Here is a 24,354-nt window from a genome sequence, read left to right as displayed (position 1 = left end):
TAAAAATGCAGCTCACTGTAGGAGGTTTAAGCACATTCATGCCATGTATGGTAATTGAAACACAAGAGAGAAAAAACAATTTATAATTCTACAACTTGCCTTATCGAGGAATTCTTGAAGAATAGGGAACTGTTTCTTGCGTCCAGCAGTGTTCTCTTGTAAAGCATGTGTAAGATGTTCAATTGTAACTCTAGATCTGTATCTCCACACAGTAGGTACATTGTACAAGGACTCAATTGTCAACTTTTCAGAAGGTGGATCTACCTCGTATAAAAGTCTCAATAATGGATTGTTACCGAGCCGTTTATCATTCTGAACTTTACGATTGGCTTCTTGTAATTTTTTAGCTAAATCCTAGGAAAAAGAAATATTGAATTTTAGAAGACTATGAGGGGCAATTTTAACAGAGCAAATATGGTAAATAATCGTGATAAATGTCTCATAGTTTTTTTTTATTATTATTTATATTTTAAATTGATATCCAGTTTGTTAAATAATGATAGTTGCCCACACAATAAATAAAACAAAACTCACTTCAACAACTGGACTAATATAAGAACGTGTGAATATGTCTTCCCAGTTAGCTCTAGACTTCTTGGTCGTCAGATGTCCATCAAAATTTTGACCACCTGATGTAACAGCATTGGAATACAATTATATTAAGCACATGCATGACTAGAATTCACATTACAAGGGGAACACTCTCTGATTGCAAATAAAGTGTCACCCCCTGGCTGCTACATCACTGAGAACTGACTCATGAGGGAAAGGATGTTAATTTTACAACCAGTCATTCACAAGTCCAGTTTTCCACAAGTTGAATTCATTTAGACATACTTGTTTATTGTTCCACAGTGATATCTAGCAAAAGTATGTATGTGGTATTTCATACATTTATTTTACATTTTGTATAATATCAAGTTAAAATATGGATGCCTACAATACATAATAACATGCTTAGAACAAAACTGAAGCACAGTCAAATATCAGCCTAAAACTATTTAGTCTGGCTGACTGAATGTGAACAATAGTTGATCGAAATAGAAACACCATGATATGAAATGTATAATCTAAAACATTCCATAATGTTACCTAGTGGTTTTTCTTTCAGTATTCTATGGAGCACCATATGTACTGTCAAAGCTGCATCATCAATACTTTTACCACTAGATCTAGACAGCAGATGAAGATCACACTGAAGATGTTGCCATAGAAACAGGTTGACTCCATTAGGATTGATAGCAGGGTGAATTGCAGCTGAAACATTCTGTAAAATACGATGAATTGTAATTGACAACAGATTAGATTTGTTTAAATCAGTGCAATATCCACCAAATAATGCATCAGTTCTAGAAACATCCAAGATTCGTGATTTGGTAGCTCCTGCCAACGTAGATGTACACTTACCTTTGATGACTTGGTATCTACTGCCAACATAGATGTACACTTACCCTTCGTGACTTGGTAACTTTTGCCAACATAGATGTACACTTACCCTTGGTGACTTGGTAGCTCCTTCCAACAAAGATGTACACTTACCCTTGGTGACTTGGTAGCTCCTGCCAACATAGATGTACACTTACCCTTGGTGACTGCCAACATAGATGTACACTTACCCTTGGTGACTTGGTAGCTCCTTCCAACAAAGATGTACACTTACCCTTGGTGACTTGGTAGCTCCTGCCAACATAGATGTACACTTACCCTTGGTGACTGCCAACATAGATGTACACTTACCCTTGGTGACTTGGTAGCTCCTTCCAACATAGATGTACACTTACCCTTGGTGACTTGGTAGCTCCTTCCAACATAGATGTACACTTACCCTTGGTGACTGCCAACATAGATGTACACTTACCCTTGGTGACTTGGTAGCTCCTTCCAACAAAGATGTACACTTACCCTTGGTGACTTGGTAGCTCCTGCCAACATAGATGTACACTTACCCTTGGTGACTTGGTATCTCCTGCCAACATAGATGTACACTTACCCTTGGTGACTGCCAACATAGGTGTACACTTACCCTTGGTGACTTGGTAGCTCCTGCCAACATAGATGTATACTTATCCTTGGTGACTTGGTAGCTCCTGCCAACAAAGATGTATACTTACCATTGATGACTTGGTATCTCCTGCAAACATAGATGTACACTTACCCTTGATGACTTGGTAGCTCCTGCCAACATAGATGTACACTTACCCTTGGTGACTGCCAACATAGGTGTACACTTACCCTTGGTGACTTGGTAGCTCCTGCCAACATAGATGTATACTTATCCTTGGTGACTTGGTAGCTCCTGCCAACATAGATGTATACTTACCATTGATGACTTGGTATCTCCTGCAAACATAGATGTACACTTACCCTTGATGACTTGGTAGCTCCTGCCAACATAGATGTACACTTACCCTTGATGACTTGGTAGCTCCTGCCAACATAGATGTATACTTACCCTTGGTGACTTGGTAGCTCCTGCCAACATAGATGTACACTTACCCTTGATGACTTGGTAGCTCCTGCCAACATAGATGTATACTTACCTATGGTGACTTGGTAGCTCCTGCCAATATAGATTTACTCTTACCCTTGATGACTTGGTGGCTCCTGCCAACATAGATGTACACTTACCCTTGATGACTTGGTGGCTCCTGCCAACATAGATGTACACTTACCCTTGATGACTTGGTAGCTCCTGCCAACATAGATGTACACTTACCCCTGGTGACTTGGTAGCTCCTGCCAACATAGATGCGTGCATAAGAAGTCTGACAATAGCAGTAGCTACAGGTGGCATTTGTCTTTCAGGTATGGGCATTTCATTGTGTCTCTTTTCTGGTGCACCAAGAATATGACCAGTTTGTGTTGCATCTTGCCTTAAAATAGAAATCAATCAATAACAAGTCATTGAAAACGACACAGTCCCTGTTAAGTTCTCTTTGTGCTCGTCATATTAAAGCGGAGGGGTTGTCGCGAGCGTGTCCTTGAAACTTGAGTTGCAAGTGGCGTATACAACAGATTGTTTATTTACATCAAAACACGTGTTTTGTGTCATAGTAGTATGGCCAAAATAAAAACAGCCGTTATTCAGCCATCTTTGATCTGATTATGAAACAGACTGATATGTATGATGTAAGTGCCAAATACGAATGAAAATGGTACAAAAATCGTGGAAATATAGTAGTAAGGCCAAAAAGTCAGATGGCTGTCAATCGGCCATCCTTGACCAGATTTTGAAACAAATTCTCATGGACATGCATCCTAACATGTATAAAGTACATCTATGTGCCAAATTTGAATGAAAACTGACAGAGCACGTCCAAGATACCGCATAAAAAAACAAAAACAAGATGCCTGCCAGTCGACCATCTTTGATCCAATTGCGAAATAAATTGTCATGGACATGTATCCTAACATGTATAATCTATGTACCAAGTTTGAATGACAACTGACAAAGCATGTCCAAAATACAACATTTTCAAAAAAAACAAGATGGCTGCCAGTCGGTCATTTTGAATTGAATCGCTAAACCACTGCATGTGCATATGTCCCACATAAAGTACTAGGCACATGCAAAGAATGAACAGAATCGGTCCAAGGGATTCTGAGATATGGCTCCACACGGATGCACGGAGACCGAATTATAAGTCCCCATTTTCAGACTTCGTCCGAAAGGGGACTGATAAAATCTACAGTACAAGAAGGCAGAGACTAATATCACATACTATAATAGAACTATTGCATACACTAACATTGAAAGGACAGAAGGGAAATTGTTACAGAGCATGATGCATGTTAAAGGGTGGTAGTCATTGCACCACACATGTGCAAGATATATGGGTCTCATATAAACAAAGATGGCGACTTTGGCTGTTGCGCAGAGCGAGTACAAACTGTGGCGTATCGAAGGAGTCGCCGATGGTAATTAGTGCAAGTCACGCCCAGGTAAAACCTTATACTTGCGATTTCCATTAAAAGAGCGCATTGGATTGTGGGTGAATCAATGTTTATCAACACAAATGTCGCACATGCACAGCACTACGACTACCGCGCTTAAAGCCAAGTTTTAAAAAACTAAATATGATCAAGAAAACAACAAATAAGCATTGACAAAGCACAGTTCCTGTTTGGTGTTACCGGTAGTTGATCTCATTGAATGAAATACAATTTGTATAACTTTCAATGTTTTAACACATTGACAAATGTAGCTGCATATGCCTTCCATAACCGATGAAATAACACTTGTATAGACTCTAATATGGTAATAAGAATGAATTAACATCCATATTGCTAACAATGAAAAAGATCATTATTAATTTTTTCAACACCACTCATTACATTTAATATTTTGAGAGGCAATAAAATAAATCTTACTGTCTGGCTTGTCTGTTTCCTTGTTCAAGTTTGTGAGCCTGTCCACCAATAGGAACATTACAGTCTCGACATCGACTTACACTAGAAGGCTTACCACACTGTAATGATAATATAGTCGTTAAATATTACAACTACTGGTGATGGTATATGCAACTGCATATCATAAAACAGGACATGGTAAAAACATACTTAACATAAAGAATAGTATCTTATACTTAACAGTATCTTATCAATTTAAACTAACATTAATGCATGCATCAATCCATAGGAAAAACTTTTGAAATATACAAGGAGGGCAAAACAAAATAGATCGATAATATGCAAATTACAAACCAAAACAGTAAACATATTTATCATATACTCATTTTTAATTTTGCTATTTTTTATGAACTTGTCAAATAACGATAAAACTAATTGTTCCCTTATAATGAAATTAAATGCCTTGTGAAAATAAATGGTTTTTGCAGTATGGTATTAAGGTATATTAATAGGGGTGAAACTGAGCATGATACTATTATATCAATCTATACATCATCTGAAAGCTTAGATATAGCAAAATATAGTAGTGCATGTGCTTGTCTAAGGGATGACCTGATGGCCAATTTCGCTATTACGATTTTCAACAATTTCAACTTTTGAAAACAGTCTTTTTTCAAATGACATGAAAGAGATGAGAGAGGGGGAGATAGATAGAAAAAGAGGGGATAGAGTGAGAGAGAGAGAAGGGAGAGAGGAGGGGAGAGAGGAGGGGAGATAGAAAGAAAGACAGAAGAAAAGAAAGGAGAGAGACACACGGACTGACTCATCTATCATACCATCTTACATACTTGCATTCTGATACTATATTTAATATGTAACTTACATCTCCTATAGTGTATGGATGCCCATTCTGGCATTCTGTCAAACAAAACAACATGGAAATACTAAGTAAAAGGGAATTATGACCAAGCAGTTTATTATTTCTGCCAAAGATGTTATGCTTTTTGCCAGCGTTTGTTTTCTGTCTGACTGTAGACAGAATATGAAATGATTCTTCTGGAAAACTTCGGTAAAGACACATGCATATGTATTTCAAAATGTATGATGTATGTGTGAAAATTTGATGTGATCAGTACAGGTATTCTGAGACAGGTGAGAAAATACATGTTTTCAGATTTTGTTCAAATGGGGACTAAACATGATGTGCATCAAAGTTCCATAGTATTCAAATTACATACAGGTATAAAGTTTGAACAAAATATGTCCATGCATGACATATCTAGTTTCGGAAAAACCAAAGTTCATTTATTTTTATCATGTCATTTGATAGTAAATCAACCAAGCAAATTACTTAATATCTCCATTAATATTTCCTAAACAACTGTATTAAATACATTGTGTATGCCTTACAACAAAACAACTTTATCATACTACATGTACATGTAAACTTCTAATTTAATTTTGAAAAGAATGAACTAATTGAGTTTTAAAAAGTAAACTCACTCAATAAATCACACAAGGACCCTATGGTTCCAGTGCTGTATATCTGACATGCCCTGACCAATTATGTTCAAATATTATACATCATGTCACACATATGCACAAGTATTTGTTTGATGATCAAATTAAAGAAGAATCAAAGAAAGCTTAGAAAGAACTCCCATGTGCTGAGAGTATTGGAGACACATTAAATATAATTCGAAATTACTTAGCTGAAAACTAATTATGCAAATCAGAAAATTAATATGACCAGATTTGAGTGTAAAACTAATGAGGTCTGCGCAATGTAACAGAAAATCTATGTCTCCAAGTTTAATTGAAATGTGATTAGAACCAAAAAATTATGAATTATTATGCTTATTAGGGAATTAATATGAACAGATTTTTACCCCAAACTAATTAGGTTTGTACATTGTCCTAGAGCATCTTTATACTAAGTTTCATTGAAATGGAATAATTAGCACCGTGAAAACTCCAAAATTTCGACCCCTCTAAAAATTCGATCGCCTATTTATTTGCCGGGTTTCGGTGTTTTATTTACCTCCAAATTTTCGATTCCACTAAAAATTGCCGACTCATTCTTATTCGAAAATTGCGACCAGTTTTAGTTTTCCCACAAACGAAAAAAAAAAACGATGTGAGCGTTCAAACGGGACCTTCCTCGAAGGCATGAATCCGGGTTTCTTATTGACTGAGAGATTTTTATTTTATTGGTAACGAAAATATATTCTAAATAAACGAAGTTTGAAATAAAAACGAACACAAAAATCTCGGCATGCTGCGTTTCTGAATTGTTGATTATTACTGTACTCAGTAGTGATTATAATAATGTACACAAAATAAATTTGTTGAATGGTTATGAAATACAAATAAAAGTCAACTTAGTTTCATCGTAAGCGAATGATTCCGGTCTCGTATAAACGTTTGATGCTGTAGGATATCCGCCATGTTCTCTTAGGTCAAATAGGTCAAATCGCTAATTAACCAATCAAAAAGCTGGATGATGCCAACGTGTTCAAATTACCATAGCTTATTTAAATATGTTAATGTTATTGAACGCAATGCGGAAGAGATTGGTGTTGTAGTACGATGTTTTGGCTTGGATTTTGATGCGAAAACGGCATGATTTTTTTTAAATAAAAAAATTAGTTGTTTTTAAAAAATAAACTGGTCATCTGAAGAATAATTTAACATTGTTCACAGTGATAACAGCTCATTCTCGAAAGGAAGCTTACCCGCTCACGCTAGTCACGATAAAAATCATACACGTGTACTCTTAAATAGACAAACGTCAATGACTACGGTAAAACTTAGACTCTATTTTAGCCGGCAGGATTGATTGAAATGTCCGAAAAATGACGCCAAAATACACCTTAAAAGTCCCATTTTATTTTCTTAAATCCCATTTTATTTTTTAATCCAAGGGCAAATTTACGGCAGAATTTGGTCCCTCAAATAAGGGACACGTGAGTTTTGATTCTAACCGGATACATTGCACTGGGTCGGGGAGATAGTTTGCTAAACTTCCATGCATCTTTCGTCCAATGGGTACCTGTACTTCGAACATTCGCAAGTTTTTCTAGGTAGTGCGAGACAGCTTTGTCTTTTGACCTATTAGTTTTGTGCTGACCTCTTCTCCGCGTCTTGATGTTTTGTTTTGCTTGTCATAATACTCACTGATTGATGACTTTGTTTAGATTTTGAGTTACAACTCGGCCACGACCTTTGCTTTTACCGTGAAACATGAGGAAGTTTACGTCAATTGACGGACATTGCATTTTTAAAAAACTAATGAAGCACACTGTCTATCATCCCCATTTTTTCATTTGCTGATTTCTATTCTGAAAAATTCGACCGTCCGAAAATGCACCTTAATTTTGACTCTAAAAACACGTCACATATCTAACACCAATTATTTAAAACCGGTCGAAATTTTGGAGTTTTTACGGTACTTTAGATATCAGTGTGAAAGCTTAAAATTGGTTAATTATGCAAATTAGGTAATTAATATGTACAGATTTTAACCCACAATTATTCAGGTCTGTCTATTGTCCTACAGCATCCATGTACATTCATTGATATGTGATGTATAGTACCTGAGATATCAGTGTGAAAGTTGGTTAATTATGCAAATTAGGTGATTAATATGCACAAATATTTACGGGAAACTAATTGGGTCTGCATAATTCTAGATTCATTGAAATGTGATGATTAGTACTTTAGATATCAGTAGAAAAGCTGAAAATTAATTATGCAAATTAGGTAATTAATATGCACAATTATTTACCCTAAAACTAATCAGGTCTCTGCATAGTCCTAAAGGATCTATGTACCAAGTTTCATTGAAATGCGATGATTAGTACTTGAGATACCCGTGGAAAAGCTGAAAATTAACTAATTATGCAAATTAGGTGATTAATATGCACAAATATTTATCGAAAACAATCAATCTCTGCATAGTCCTTGAGTATGTAACTACCAAGTTTCATTGAAATGTAATGCTAACTACTTATATCAAATGCTGAAAATTAATTAATTATGCAAATTAGGTAATTAATATGTACTGATATTACCATAAAAACTATCAGGTCTGTGCAGTGTCGTATGACATCTATGTACCAAGTTTCATTGAAATGTGATGATTAGTACTTGAGATATCAGTGGAAAAACCAAAAATTGACTAATCATTATGCAAATTAGGTAATTAGTATCCACGGATTATTACCAAAAACTAATCAAAACCTAGCATTAGTTCAGAGCATCTATGTACCAAGTTTCATCAAAATCCAATGAGTGGTTGTTTAGATATCAGTGGAACAGTCATGGAACCACTAAAAAATAGCTAAATATCATGCAAATTAGGTAATTAATATGCACGGATTTTTACCAAAAATTAATCAAATCTGCGCATATGTTCAGAGCATCTATGTACCAAGTTTCATCAAAATCCAATGAGTGGTTCTTTAGATATCAGTGGAACAGTCATAGAACAGCTAAAAATTAGCTAATTATCATGCAAATTAGGTAATTAACGAGCATGGATTTTTACCAAAACCTAATCAAATCTGCGCATTGGCCGAGAGCATCTATGCACCAAGCTTCATCAAAAACCGATGTATGGTTCTTGAGATAGCAGTGGAACAGTCGGACACACATACACACACACACACACATACACACATACACACATACACACATACACACACACATACAGACACACTAACTGCAAAGACTCCCATTTTGTGCTTCGCACATGGGAGTCAAAAAAGGATGGCCATTTAAATGTTAAGAACATCATTATCTATGCACTTACCATACCACTTTTTACCATCTTTAACTGCTTCCATAGCTTCTAATAACATATCTTCATGCATTGTTGGAAAGTATGCATTCTACAAAAATAATAAAGTAATGTTCATAGACTGAAGACATCTTTGCTGGCCAATGTCAAAGTACATAGACTGAAGACATCTTTGCTGGCCAATGTCAATGTACATAGACTGAAGACATCTTTGCTGGCCAATGTCAATGTACATAGACTGAAGACATCTTTGCTGGCCAATGTCAATGTACATAGACTGAACACATCTTTGCTGGCCAATGTCCATCTACATAGACTGAACACATCTTTACTGGCCAATGTCAATGTACATAGACTGAACACATCTTTACTGGCCAATGTCAATGTACATAGACTGAACACATCTTTGCTGGCCAATGTCAATGTACATAGACTGAACACATCTTTGCTGGCCAATGTCAATGTACATAGACTGAACACATCATCACTGGCCAATGTCAATGTACATAGACTAAACACATCTTTACTGGCCAATGTCAATGTACATAGACTGAACACATCTTTACTGGTTAATGTCAATGTACATAGACTGAACACATCTTTACTGGCCAATGTCAATGTACATAAACTGAACACATCTTTGCTGGCCAATGTCAATGTACATAGACTGAACACATCTTTACTGGCCAATGTCAATGTACATAGACTGAGCACATCTTTACTGGCCAATGTCAATGTACATAGACTAAACACATCTTTGCTGGCCAATGTCAATGTACATAGACTGAACACATCTTTACTGGCCAATGTCAATGTACATAGACTGAACACATCTTTACTGGCCAATGTCAATGTACATAGACTAATCATTCCCTATGTTATAAACTTGCACAAAAAACATACATAGAATCTACCACAGGTGCCTGATATCCAATAAAAAAATATACTACACAGTTGGCTGGCAAAGTTCTATTTAATATAGTGACAACAATAAAAAACACATCTTTGGTGGCCAATGTCAATGTACATAGACTGAGCACATCTTTACTGGTCAATGTCAATGTACATAGACTAAACACATCTTTACTGGCCAATGTCAATGTACATAGACTGAAAACATCTTTACTGGCCAATGTCAATGTACATAGACTGAAAACATCTTTACTGGTCAATGTCAATGTACATAGACTGAGCACATCTTTACTGGTCAATGTACATAGACTAAACACATCTTTGCTGGCCAATGTCAATGTACATAGACTGAACACATCTTTACTGGTCAATGTCAATGTACATAGACTGAGCACATCTTTACTGGTCAATGTACATAGACTAAACACACCTTTGCTGGCCAATGTCAATGTACATAGACTGAACACATCATTGCTGGCCAATGTCAATGAACATAGACTGAACACATCTTTGCTGGCCAATGTCAATGTACATAGACTAAACACATCTTTGCTGGCCAATGTCAATGTACATAGACTGAACACATCATTGCTGGCCAATGTCAATGTACATAGACTAAACACATCTTTGCTGGCCAATGTCAATGTACATAGACTGAATACATCTTTGCTGGCCAATGTCAATGTATATAGACTGAACACATCTTTGCTGGCCAATGTCAATGTACATAGACTAAACACATCTTTACTGGCCAATGTCAATGTACATAAACTGAACACATCTTTACTGGCCAATGTCAATGTACATAGACTAAACACATCTTTACTGGTCAATGTACATAGACTAAACACATCTTTACTGGCCAATGTCAATGTACATAGATAAACACATCTTTACTGGCCAATGTCAATGTATATAGACTGAACACATCTTTGCTGGCCAATGTCAATGTAGATAGACTGAACACATCTTTACTGGTCAATGTCAATGTACATAGACTAAACACATCTTTGCTGGCCAATGTCAATGTACATACATTTTGTGTAGACTGAATACATCTTTGCTGGCCAATGTCAATGTACATAGACTGAACTGATCTTTGCTGGCCAATGTCAATGTACATAGACTAAACACATCTTTGCTGGCCAATGTCAATGTACATACATTTTGTGTAGACTGAATACATCTTTGCTGGCCAATGTCAATGTATATAGACTGAACACATCTTTACTGGCCAATGTCAATGTACATAGACTGAACACATCTTTACTGGCCAATGTCAATGTACATAGACTGAACACATCTTTGCTGGCTAATGTCAATGTACATAGACTAAACACATCTTTACTGGCCAATGTCAATGTACATAGACTGAACTGATCTTTGCTGGCCAATGTCAATGTACATAGACTAAACACATCTTTGCTGGCTAATGTCAATGTACATAGACTAAACACATCTTTACTGGCCAATGTCAATGTACATAGACTAAACACATCTTTACTGGCCAATGTCAATGTACATAGACTAAACACATCTTTGCTGGCTAATGTCAATGTACATGGACTAAACACATCTTTACTGGCCAATGTCAATGTACATAGACTAAACACATCTTTACTGGCCAATGTCAATGTACATAGACTAAACACATCTTTACTGGCCAATGTCAATGTATATAGACTAAACACATCTTTGCTGGCTAATGTCAATGTACATAGACTAAACACATCTTTACTGGCCAATGTCAATGTACATAGACTGAACTGATCTTTGCTGGCCAATGTCAATGTACATAGACTAAACACATCTTTGCTGGCCAATGTCAATGTACATACATTTTGTGTAGACTGAATACATCTTTGCTGGCCAATGTCAATGTACATAGACTGAACACATCCTTACTGGCCAATGTCCATCTACATAGACTAAACACATCTTTACTGGCCAATGTCAATGTACATAGACTAAACACATCTTTGCTGGCTAATGTCAATGTACATAGACTAAACACATCTTTACTGGCCAATGTCAATGTACATAGACTAAACACATCTTTGCTGGCCAATGTCAATGTACATACATTTTGTGTAGACTGAACACATCTGTGCTGGCCAATGTCAATGTATATATTTCCATCCATTGAATTCGCTGCTGTCTCTCTTGATTATTTTTGTTGCAGGTGCTAATTACAAGTACATATGTAAAACCCAGTCTCCCAAACATAATACCACATTCATACTGAATTCATACTGTTGAGTTAACAGTCAGCACCAGGAATGGAACCCAGAACCGCCCTAGTGTGAGGAAACATGCTAACCACTGAAATTCCAACTCACATTCATTGACTGTGGATTTACCATCAACGCAACAAGAGGAGCTGTCACATGATTCTGGCCACTACACTGCAAGACTGACATAGCATGTACAACGATGGCAGCAAGGGTACGGTGCAGTGGGTGCTGATTGGCCACTACCTTCAGTTGGGTACACTTTCCTCCTTGTTTATTGAATACCAGTTCTTTAGCCAGTCCCTTGAAAGTAAAATTGTGAATCAGTTGACATAGTAAATGATTATTGTGAGTAAAGCAAACATAAATGGCAATTTTCTGAAACAGTCAGTCATATATTTATTGGAATATTTCAGAATGTTAATTTCAATGATTTTTACTGTTCACAATTTCAATACTAATCTAACACATCAAATTATCTAACAAAAAAAATCATTCACTCACTTCTTTCTGTATAGAGTTACTTTTCTCAATAAAAGTTACCAGATTCTGAGCGACCTGGAAGATAAGAATAGTTTTCAAGTTTGTCAAATTATCATCATCTCCATCCTCATCTTAATCTCACCACTATCACCTCCTCTGAGCAAGAATATCATCCTCTATCTCAATCAAGCTAGCATCCAACACATCACAAGCGGATAACAAGCAGCCTCCCGGCTGAGATAGCTCCGCTGTTAGCAATGCACATTACAATAAAAGAACTGAAGATATCATTAGAAAATGAACAATATATATATAAAAAGCAATGGGACAAATCTGAAAGAAGTCCACACGTAGTACGTATATATGTAATATAAAAGCAAACGGATATGCGGTTTTCAACAAGAAGTCAAAAATATCACTTTTCACCAAAAATAATCATCAAAATTAAATAATTGAAGATTTCACAACGAAATTAACAAATCTGAAAGAGGTTCACATGTAGTACCTATATATATATTGTAAAAGCAATCGAACTTGCGGTTTTCAACAAGAAGTCGAAAATATCACTTTTTACCAAAAATGGGCCATTCCAGTTTATATCTGCACCCCCTGTTGATGAGGTTGGATTTCCAGCACTGTATGATGGGGAAAATACCCCGGAATTCCAACTGTATATGGAGAAACAGAATCTGGAAATCGAGACGAGTATGGAAAATAAAATTCTGGAAATCCAGGCAGTTATGGCTACTAAATAAAATATGGCCTAGTTTATCTCACCACATACCGGTTGATGAGGTTGGATTTCCAACACTGTATGACTAAAAAATTTTGGAATTCTGACTGTATTGGGCCAGTATGAAATAGTTATTACTGAAATTAGATAATGATGGTGGGACGAATGAGCTCATCAACACCATGAATCAGGACTAGTTTGGATTTCCATTATCAGATATAAAATTTTGAACTTGGTAAATTAGCATATGATGAGAGTTATATTTGGAAATCCTACTCTGTATGGTGTCACAAAGGAACTCATCAACACCATAAGTAGGACCTATAGTTTTGGATTTCCATTACTGTATGGTGATTGGTGATTTGGAAATAAAACTTTGTATGACTTATACACCCATGGAAATTATACCCTGTATGAAGTAAACACACAAACTCATCAACGGGTGGGGGGGGGGGTGCAGATATAAACTGGAATGGCCCAATGACAAAAATATTCACTAACATTAGAGAATTAAAGATATTATTACAAAATGAACAAATCTGAGAGAGGTCTACATGTAGTACCTATATTTGTAATATAAAAGCAATTGGGCTTGCGGTTTTTAACAATAAGTCGAAAATATCACTTTTTACCAAAAATGACAAAAATATTCACCAAAATTAGGGAATTAAAGATATCATTACAAAATGAACAAATCTGAGAGAGGTCCACATGTAGTACCTATATATGTAATATCAAAGCAATTGGACTTGTGGTTTTTAACAAGAAGTCGAAAATATCACTTTTTACTAAAATTGACAAAAATATTCACCAAAATTAGAGAATTGAAGATATCATTACAAAATGAACAAATCTGAGAGAGGTCTACCCAAGGTACATATACACCAAGTATCAAAGCATTCAGGTTTGTAGTTTTCAAGAAGAAGTCCAAAAAGTAAAACATTGACACGGACGACAACGAACAATCACTTATATGATAAGCTCCGCTCGACAAAGTCGACAGCGGAGCTGAAAAATAATGCTCTATTAGAAGCACATCTCCAATGGAAATGCATTTCAACCAATTGCAAAACTAATTGAGTCTTTAGCATATATTGCTCCCTTACACTATTAAACCATTAGCTTATTGAAATGCATTAATTGGTTTTTGAGATTTAGGTAGAAAATTATTATGCAAATTGAGCAATCATTATTCACAGTTTTCAACCAAAAACCAATTAGGTCTGTGCATTGTTCCAGGGCACATATGTAGCAAGTTTCACTATGTGATGATTACTTCATAAAAAATTGTACTTGAAATATTTGTGGAAATAAAGCCAAAAATTGAGTAATCATTATGGAAAATAGGTGATTAATGTGCACGGATTTTTACCCAAAACCAATCAGGTCTATGTATAGTCCTAGAGCACTTATGTACCATGTTTCATTGTAATGTAATGATTGGTACTTGAAATATCAGTGGAAAAGCCAAAAATTAACTAATTATAATGCAAATTAGGTAAATAATTTGCATGGATTTTTACCCAAAACTAATCAGGGCTGCTCATTGTCCCAAGGCATCTATGTAGCAAGTTTATCAAAATTCATTGAGTTATTCTTTACATATCAGTCTTGAAACAGCTAAAAACTATGTAATTATCATGCAAATTAGATAATTAACATACATTGATTTACATCAAAACCTAATCAAATTGGCCCAGAGCATATATGCATCAAGTTTTAATTGAAGTTTAATTAAACTCAATTACAATGCAATACAATGGAGAATTGCATTTTAATTAAGTATAATTAAACAAGAGTTGAATATCCCGTGACTGAACATAGAAATGTTTGCGAAGCTTAGGTTTAGTATCGGGGGAAGGTATGGTACAATTATATTAATATTAATATAAATTGAACCATACCATCCCCCGATACTAAACCTAAGCTACGCAAAACGTATTAATAATCGAATTAACTATTAATATAAATTATGTTTTGCCGAGGACTATGAAAAAGGTCCTCGGAAGGTGTGTATGTCCTCGGAAGTTGGTATATATCTGTATTTTTGTCCTCGCAACATATAGCAATCCAAGTACACACACACACACACGCACACACGCACACACGCACACACACACACACAACGACCCACCCACCCACACACACAATCTTGTATTCCTCTTTGTTACGAGAACTCCATTGGATTAGCTTTTAATATAGTTGCGTTGTGTTTGGATTAAAAGGCAATTCTATATAAGGTTGAAAATTGAAATGGAGTTTAATTAAGCTCAATTAAATTGCAATTCTATATAGGAGTGCGTTTTAATTCAAGTTTAATTAAATAAAAATGCAACAAAGCAGAAATAACATCATACATCTTGTGACCTAGCACAGAAATGTTTGAGAAGCTTAGGGTCAGTAAAGGGGTGTAAGTATGGTACAGTTATATTAATATTACTCCTTTACTAACCCTAAGCTGGGCAACAAATATCCAAGAGTTTAATTAAATATTAAGATGAATTATATAATCAAAGAAAGCTTAGAAAGAACTCCCATGTGCTGAGAGTATTGGAGACACATTAAATATAATTTGAAATTACTTAGCTGAAAACTAATTATGCAAATCAGAAAATTAACATGAACAGATTTGATTGTAAAACTAATGAGGTCTGCGCAATGTAACAAAAACTCTATGTACCAAGTTTAATTGAAATGTGATTAGAACCAAAAAATTATAAATTATTATTATGCTAATTAGGGAAATAATATGAACATATGAATATGAGTTTTACCCCAAACTAATTAGGATTGTACATTGTCCTAGAGCATCTTTGTACTAAGTTTCATTAAAATGGAAATTAGTACTTTAGATATCAGTGTGAAAGCTTAAAATTGGTTAATTATGCAAATTGGGTAATTAATATGTACAGATTTTAACCCACAATTATCCAGGTCTGTCTATATATTGTCCTACAGCATCCATGTATAAACATTCATTGATGTGATGATTAGTACCTGAGATATCAGTGTGAAAGTTGGAAATTTGTTAATTATGCAAATTAGGTGATTAATATGCACAAATATTTACCAAAAACTAATTGGGTCTCTGCATAATTCTAGATTCATTGAAATGTGATGATTAGTACTTTAGATATCAGTAGAAAAGCTGAAAATTAATTATGCAAATTAGGTAATTAATATGCACAATTATTTACCCCGAAACTAATCAGGTCTCTGCATAGTCCTAAAGGATCTATGTACCAAGTTTCATTGAAATGCGAAGATTAGTACTTGAGATATCAGTGGAAAAACCGAAAATTGACTAATCATTATGCAAATTAGGTAATTAGTATCCACAGATTATTACCAAAAACTAATCAAAACCTAGCATTAGTTCAGAGCATCTATGTACCAAGTTTCATCAAAATCCAATGTAATTAACGAGCATGGATTTTTACCAAAACCTAATCAAATCTGCGCATTGGCCCAGAGCATCTATGCACCAAGTTTCATCAAAAAACGATGTATGGTTCTTGAGATAGCAGTGGAAAAGTCGGACACACATACACACACACACACATACATACATACAGACACACTAACTGCAAAGACTCCCATTTTGTGCTTCGCACATGGGAGTCAAAAAACATCCTCATTGATCTCTATGTCAGTGAGCAACATTTTGAATAATTGTTGTAAAATAAACAACCAAATTACAAAACAATTCCAGTAGTAAGGCAACATTTAGCACAATATCACACTCAAAAAGAAATGGTAACAATAGTAATTGGAACATATTCACATGCACTGTAGTATGGAAGTATAAAATGAATACCTGGTCATCCACTGGCATTTGTGTATTGGCGTAACTCATGGTGAATTCTCTGTAGATAGCCAACATGAGTAAGACTTCCTTGTATTCTCTTTTCTCTGAGCACCTCTATAAACAATTTAATTTTAACACATGTAATCATCACACAATACAATACTTTCAATATGGCACATTTTTAAGTACAACTAATAATTCATATTTTTCTCTCTTAGAGTCTGAAAATTATACCTTGATGATTTCTTTCACTTTCTCAAATCGTCCATCCAGCAAAGCCGTTGCCATAGCTTCTCGTAAATCTTGATACACTTTTCCACAAGTGACAAAACGGTCAGGTATAACTTCAACCTGAAATAGGAGGGAAACTTTTTTACTTTTGTTTAAAATTAACCTGAAATTAGATTAAACACTCCTAATATCAGATTTTGTAATGCTAAAAAAACGACACATGAGACAGGATTGTCGTTTGAATTGGGGGAAGTGAGTGTCACACTAGGTGTCGTTACATGTTACCTCATTGTGACCTTCAAAAAACGCTAAGTTTCATTATGAGGTGGCGATGTATGCATAGTGACTCTGCATCGGGCATTGTAGGCACCGACCCCATGACAGAGACAGGGATATATTTGGCTTGTGTCATTGTAAGGGCAATGTTATACCCAACCTGAGCCAGCATGCTCTGTGTAGCAATTTCCAACAGTGTGTTTAAAAGAAAACAAAAATATCAAAGTACATATTAATTTAGAGATGCAGTGCACTTGGTTGTTTTGCAAATGCAGGAGACTAAGTTGCATACAGTGTAATATCCAAACAATATAAAGTTAGCATATACATTGAATTACCAAACAATAATTGAGAAGGAGGTCAGGTGGTCATCAAGCTCTACTTGTAGAGCAACATAGAAGTTTCAAATTGTCACCATATTACAGGGGTAAGTGTAAGTTCCATGCTAATTTCAATACTTAACCTACTTATATAAGTGGCAAATTACATAACAGATATTTCACAAGATCATTTCTTTATAGTTTTGAAGAGATATGTGCACAAACTCACTACTGCACACAAGCTACAGTGTATAAAATTCATTATGACAGCAGGTTCCGTCATTTTTAAATATCATATACAATGTTTGCTATTCACCTGTTGTTGAGCTTCTGGAGGGGCAATCCACTTCAGATTTGGATTCTTGAATAGGCCTTGCAAACAGTCAATGCCATATCTACGACATATCTGTTTTACAAGGAACACTCTTGGCCACTTAGATCCACAAGTTTCAAAGAATTGAGCTGTGAAATCAAGTAGCTTTTCAGCAAGCTTGAATTGTGTTTGGTTCTCATCAATCTCCTTTTGATTTCTTTGAAGGCTTTCAACAAAGAATTTGTATATGACTTCAGCAGCAGTGACTAGTCCAAATCTGACACGAGCAACCGACTTTAACTGTGTTACACCAATACTGCCGGCATCATGTTGGCTTTGTTGAATAGAATCTTCAATTTTTGTAGTAGCTCCTCTCAGTAAAGCAAGTGTGGCATCTGGGCAGGACTGAACTGATTGATTATGGTATGAATCCTGTAGGAAAAAGAAAAGAAAAGAGTCTTTAATTACCTTGATTGGTTTTATTTCTTTCTGGAATACATGTCTTAGAACACAACAAAAGGTAAGATACTGATATGATTTTTCAGCAGTGATATTCTGGGAGTATGAGGTTGACTTGAATTCACCTACCTCGATGCACTGGATGCACAGTAAACAGAGTTCAATGATCTCTACTTCAGACTTCACCAAGAGTTGTGCAGTATCAAAGTATTTTTGCAAGTGTACATATACTTCACGATTACTAGTTGGAACAAAACAGGTACAAATAATTTGGATTTAGAACGATCTGACAATAGGATTTGGATCAATACAATCCTCTATGAATGGAGTAAATCTTTTATATCTTACCTTGATCTAAGTAGTAATTGTAATAAGAATGATCTGACAATAGGATCTGGAACAATACAATCCTCTATGAATGGAGTAAATCCTTTATATCTTACCTTGATCTAAGTAGTAATTGTAATAAGAATGATCTGACAATAGGATTTGGATCAATACAATCCTCTATGAATGGAGTAAATCCTTTATATCTTACCTTGATCTAAGTAGTACATTTAATTGTAATAAGAATGATCTGACAATAGGATCTGGATCAATACAATCCTCTATGAATGGAGTAAATCCTTTATATCTTACCTTGATCTAAGTAGTAATTGTAATAAGAATGATCTGACAATAGAATTTGGATCAATACAATCCTCTATGAATGGAGTAAATCCTTTATATCTTACCTTGATCTAAGTAGTAATTGTAATAAGAATGATCTGACAATAGGATTTGGATCAATACAATCCTCTATGAATGGAGTAAATCCTTTATATCTTACCTTGATCTAAGTAGTAATTGTAATAAGAATGATAAGACAATAGAATTTGGATCAATACAATCCTCTATGAATGGAGTAAATCCTTTATATCTTACCTTGATCTAAGTAGTAATTGTAATAAGAATGATCTGACAATAGGATCTGGATCAATACAATCCTCTATAAATGGAGTAAATCCTTTATATCTTACCTTGATCTAAGTAGTAATTGTAATAAGAATGATCTGACAATAGGATCTGGATCAATACAATCCTCTATAAATGGAGTAAATCCTTTATATCTTACCTTGATCTAAGCAGTAATTGTAATAAGAATGATCTGACAATGGGATTTGGATCAATACAATCCTCTATGAATGGAGTAAATCCTTTATATCTTACTTTGATCTAAGTAGTAATTGTAATAAAAATGATCTGACAATAGGGTTTGGATCAATACAATCCTCTATGAATGGTGTAAATCCTTTATATCTTACCTTGATTTAAGCAGTAATTGTAATAAGAATGATCTGACAATAGGATTTGGATCAATACAATCCTCTATGAATGGAGTAAATCCTTTACTTTGTCTGCCTTTTATCTCAGATTCTCTTGTTACATAACTCATTAGTTTAGATATGACTTCAGGTTCTGGTGCTCCATTGTCAGCAAAACAATATCTAGAGACTATCTCCATAAAGAAGGCATTGCAACGTTGACGGAATGCATTGTGAGCATCTACCGCTTTCCTGTGAATAAAAATAATTGTATATTCTAATAAACCAAGTTAAAATTCTGTGTAAGCAAACAATGTATTTTTATATATGATCATGTGGCACACAATCTAGCATGAGGATGTTGGTCATGCCTTAACTGCCAATGAGCCATGAGGAGATATCAGTACAAATTTAGACAAATACATGTAATATGAACATGTAACATGAATGTAGTAATGAACAAGTCATTGTTAATGACAAGTCCTTGATCAGTTTTTAGTGACTGTCAACAGTGCCAAACTATTTAAACTCATGTGACAGACATGATGCAAAGTGAAGCCAGTTCATTTGTGCGTTATTTCTTCTACTATTCCGCCCATGACATAAGTATTTCGAGCATGAAAATGACAATAAGCGGTCTTGAATTAGATTCCAAAACAGATGCATGAGTAAAAATGCATGGCTCGTAAAAAAACGGCCATCACGATCAGTCTGCCATTTTCAATCAAATTTCGGAAAAAAATTAAGTGTATCAAGGATCCATCATGTTTAATGAACACACCAAGTTGAATGAGATACATGGATGACAATGCACGACTGAAATGCTGTTCTGGATGGCAGAAATCTTTTATTTTTATGTATTTTTAGCACTAAAATGGCCATCATTTGGCAATCTTGAATTGGATCATGGAACAAATTCATCTGCATAATATGTGTGTGTGAATTTTGAAATAAAATTGGCCACATGTGCGAACAGACCCACAGATGTGAAATTATAATTGTTCCGTACTAAATATGTTTAATCTATGTCGCAAATATACCGGTACTATGCTCAGTGATACACTAAGTACATTTACACCTTGATAAAATGTGCATCTCCACTGTGTGCTTGTGGTCATACATGTACTTATGTGCCTGATGATTCACACATGAAGAACAATCAGTTCTAGAGCAAATGCCCTGTTTAAAAAACATGACCATTGGAGCTAGATGCACATTAATAGAATAGAATAGAATAGAATTTGTCTATCTGCATGCAATTGATGTGTTTCTTACTCAAAATAGTGACAAGTACACCCAAAAAAGGCATTTTTTAAAAAAAAGCTAGGATATGTGTTAATAACAGCAGATTGCTCAATTTGATTTCAGGATAATCGCCTTTGAGCTCAAACAATAAATATTGACCTAATTTGCATAAGTTGGCCTACTTAGCAACAGAAACAAAGCACACACGCACGCCCTGTCTTTGTGATCGTTCTATACTAGTACACCATGTGTGACACATCCAAAAATTAGCGCTCCTTAAAATTGTTATCAGAATTATTATTAGAAATGAAGAGAAGGAAAGGACCAAAAAGGAAGACTATGACTATGTCCAAAGAAGCAAAACTTTGTCTCAAAAAAAACAGCAAAAGTTTGGACTCCGACGATACTGCTGCAACGGTGCAACATTTATCTACAAGTAGCTCAGACATTGAAGAACTAGAAGAAGCTCCAAGAAGTGCATCAGAAAGGAAATGGCTGACGCAGATGGGTCGCTTTCTTGAGAAAATTATGGTGACAAATCAAATCAAGAAATGTGTCAATGTGTCTCAGCCCAATTATGACTTCAAATTTTCAGAGCTGAACTGTACTGCATTGTTGCACGTTGTCTCAAATGACAAATTATTTATCACAATTAAATTTTTATATCCAGTAAGAAACTGAGATATAAATACAATTGAATAATCGTTACGCCAGTCCCGGGTGCCGCTTGACCGAACAGCGAAGCACATGCTCTGTCGGACCAAGCTTTTTCTACATTTTATTTTATTTTATATTGTTTTTTTTTTTCTAAGGGGGGGGGGGGGGGGCGACCGATATGATCGTTGTCGGCAACTTAGATATTGTGTAGAAAACAAGCCGCAGTTCAAACAAATTACAGTTGGCCGACATTAAAAATTGCAGTAGCTGCCACAATGAACTCAGACGTGCCATCCTTGGTTAATACTAAGGAAGTACCGTAACCACAATCTCTCACTTATGTCCAGTCAATAAACTATTAGGGTTGTACAAACCCGCTTGTTTACCTAATCTGTGGAAAGTCTGTGGAAATAATAAACTTCATTTATTACTCGTAGGCTTAACTACAGATTACAGCCCCAATCGGAAACTATTAGGGAATATACCCTGTTCACAAAGAACACCTTAGGGTAGGAGTTGGCTGGCGAGCTCTACCAGAAAGCCACATCGCTCCTGCTCGTGTAGGAGCGTCTGCGTCAACCGTCAACCTGGTGATACACAAGGGTTCCTCACTAGGCGTATCGCCCTTTTCTCCAGAAAGCTTGCTACTTCTTGGGACCGGAAAAACTCCTGTGCCAAACTGGTATGTGCTGCATAAGGCGTGATCCCACAGGAAGGAGCGGACGGGGGTTCAGAGCTACATGTAGTGTTCTCCCTCCTCTCGAAAGGTAGGACGAGGAGGGGGAACTGAGCCCAAGGACCCTGGGGAGGGAGACCCGGAGTCATACCCCCATCCATGTCTAGGCAGCCGGCGAAGCCTTCAAAGAGATTTTGCGGCCCCCCAGAAATGTCAGAACGCCCACCACCAACGCCACGTTTCTTGGGCTTTCTCTGAAGCTCCCCGCTACTAGTCTTTTTCTGCCTCTTCAAAGGAGACCATGAGCGCTTTGATCCTCGCTGGTTGTGGCTCTGGCGGACTTACTACTTTGGCTGCCTTGTGGTTTTGGTATGAACCGTCGACGAGACGGACTAGCTATCTTGGCAAACAGGGAAGATTGCTTCAATTGTATATGCTGATCTTCTGCAACCGCCAAACCGTTTACCGCATCCAATAACCGGCCACCAAATAGCTGGTCACGCCCCAAGGCAATCAAACTCGTCTCCCGCTGGAGTAGAATAGGCGCACAGATCCCGAAACTGCCTCACGCTCAGCCAAAACTGCTCCTGCCAAAGGGGCAGTTCGGACCTGCAAGATATCCACATAGCGACTCTCTGCGCCGCCGGGGACTGGCCCATCTGCCCGAAGTTTGTTGCTGAGCACTCAGGCGGTCAGAACAAGGTGAGCTAACGCTCTAACGCTAAAGAAACCCATTCTATACAAGCAGCCTCTCGGCTGAGATAGCTCCGCTGTTAGCAATGCACATTTCGATTAAAGAACAGAAGATATCATTAGAAAATGAACAATATGCATAGTATCAATGCAATGGGACTTGCTGTTTTCAACAAGAATTCAAAAATATCATTTTTGACCATAAATGATTGTGGTTTTTAAAAAAAGAAATATCACTTTTTACCAAAAATGACAAAAATATTCATCAAAATTAGAGAATTGAAGATATCATCATGAAATGAACAAATTTGAGAGTGGTCCATATGTAGTATCTATATAATGTAATATCAAAGCAATTGGACTTGTGGTTTTTAACAAGAAGTTGAAAATATCACTTTTTACCAAAAATGACAAAAATATTCACCAAAATTAGAAAATTAAAGATATCATTATGAAATGAAGAAATTTGAGAGTGGTCCACATGTAGTACCTATATATGTAATATCAAAGCAATTGGACTTGCGATTTTTAACAAGAAGTCAAAAATATCACTTTTTACCAAAAATGACAAAAATATTCACCAAAATTAGAGAATTGAAGATATGATCATGAAATGAACAAATCTGAGAGAGGTCTACCCAAGGTACATATACACCAAGTATCAAAGCATTCAGACATGTAGTTTTCAAGAAGAAGTCGAAAATGTAAAACATTGACACGGACGACGGACAATCACTCATATGATAAGCTCCGCTCGACAAAGTCGACAGCGGAGCTAAAAATAGATGGGTCTATGTTCCGCCCCCTCAATCGCCCTCTGAGCCCCCTCCATAGCCTGGGTCACATGAGGTGCCCAGGGGAG

At 36.0% G+C, this 24,354-nt stretch overlaps 1 protein-coding gene across 1 annotated transcript in view; it reads right to left on the bottom strand.

Moving 5' to 3' along the window:
• LOC146739492 (E3 ubiquitin-protein ligase rnf213-alpha-like) overlaps window positions 1-24,354 on the bottom strand; it is a 55,339-nt gene that overhangs the window by 10,241 nt on the left and 20,744 nt on the right. Inside the window, exons 10-23 of the mRNA XM_085502430.1 lie at window positions 20,222-20,473; window positions 19,047-19,158; window positions 18,462-18,890; window positions 17,553-17,669; window positions 17,328-17,432; window positions 12,799-12,852; window positions 12,403-12,597; window positions 9,164-9,242; window positions 5,234-5,268; window positions 4,372-4,469; window positions 2,717-2,873; window positions 1,093-1,267; window positions 535-629; window positions 100-354 (exon numbers count right to left, since the gene is read on the bottom strand). Of these exons, the coding sequence (XP_085358556.1) occupies window positions 100-354; window positions 535-629; window positions 1,093-1,267; window positions 2,717-2,873; window positions 4,372-4,469; window positions 5,234-5,268; window positions 9,164-9,242; window positions 12,403-12,597; window positions 12,799-12,852; window positions 17,328-17,432; window positions 17,553-17,669; window positions 18,462-18,890; window positions 19,047-19,158; window positions 20,222-20,473 (2,158 nt within the window). The remainder of the gene's footprint in view (window positions 1-99; window positions 355-534; window positions 630-1,092; window positions 1,268-2,716; window positions 2,874-4,371; window positions 4,470-5,233; window positions 5,269-9,163; window positions 9,243-12,402; window positions 12,598-12,798; window positions 12,853-17,327; window positions 17,433-17,552; window positions 17,670-18,461; window positions 18,891-19,046; window positions 19,159-20,221; window positions 20,474-24,354) is intronic.

This window comes from Saccoglossus kowalevskii, chromosome 8 (genome assembly GCF_978046115.1).
Source record: "Saccoglossus kowalevskii chromosome 8, keSacKowa6.1, whole genome shotgun sequence".
NCBI classification, from domain to species: domain Eukaryota; kingdom Metazoa; phylum Hemichordata; class Enteropneusta; family Harrimaniidae; genus Saccoglossus; species Saccoglossus kowalevskii.
The sequence above is the reverse complement of the archived record's forward strand: the minus strand, read 5'-3'. Positions and strand labels throughout refer to the sequence as shown.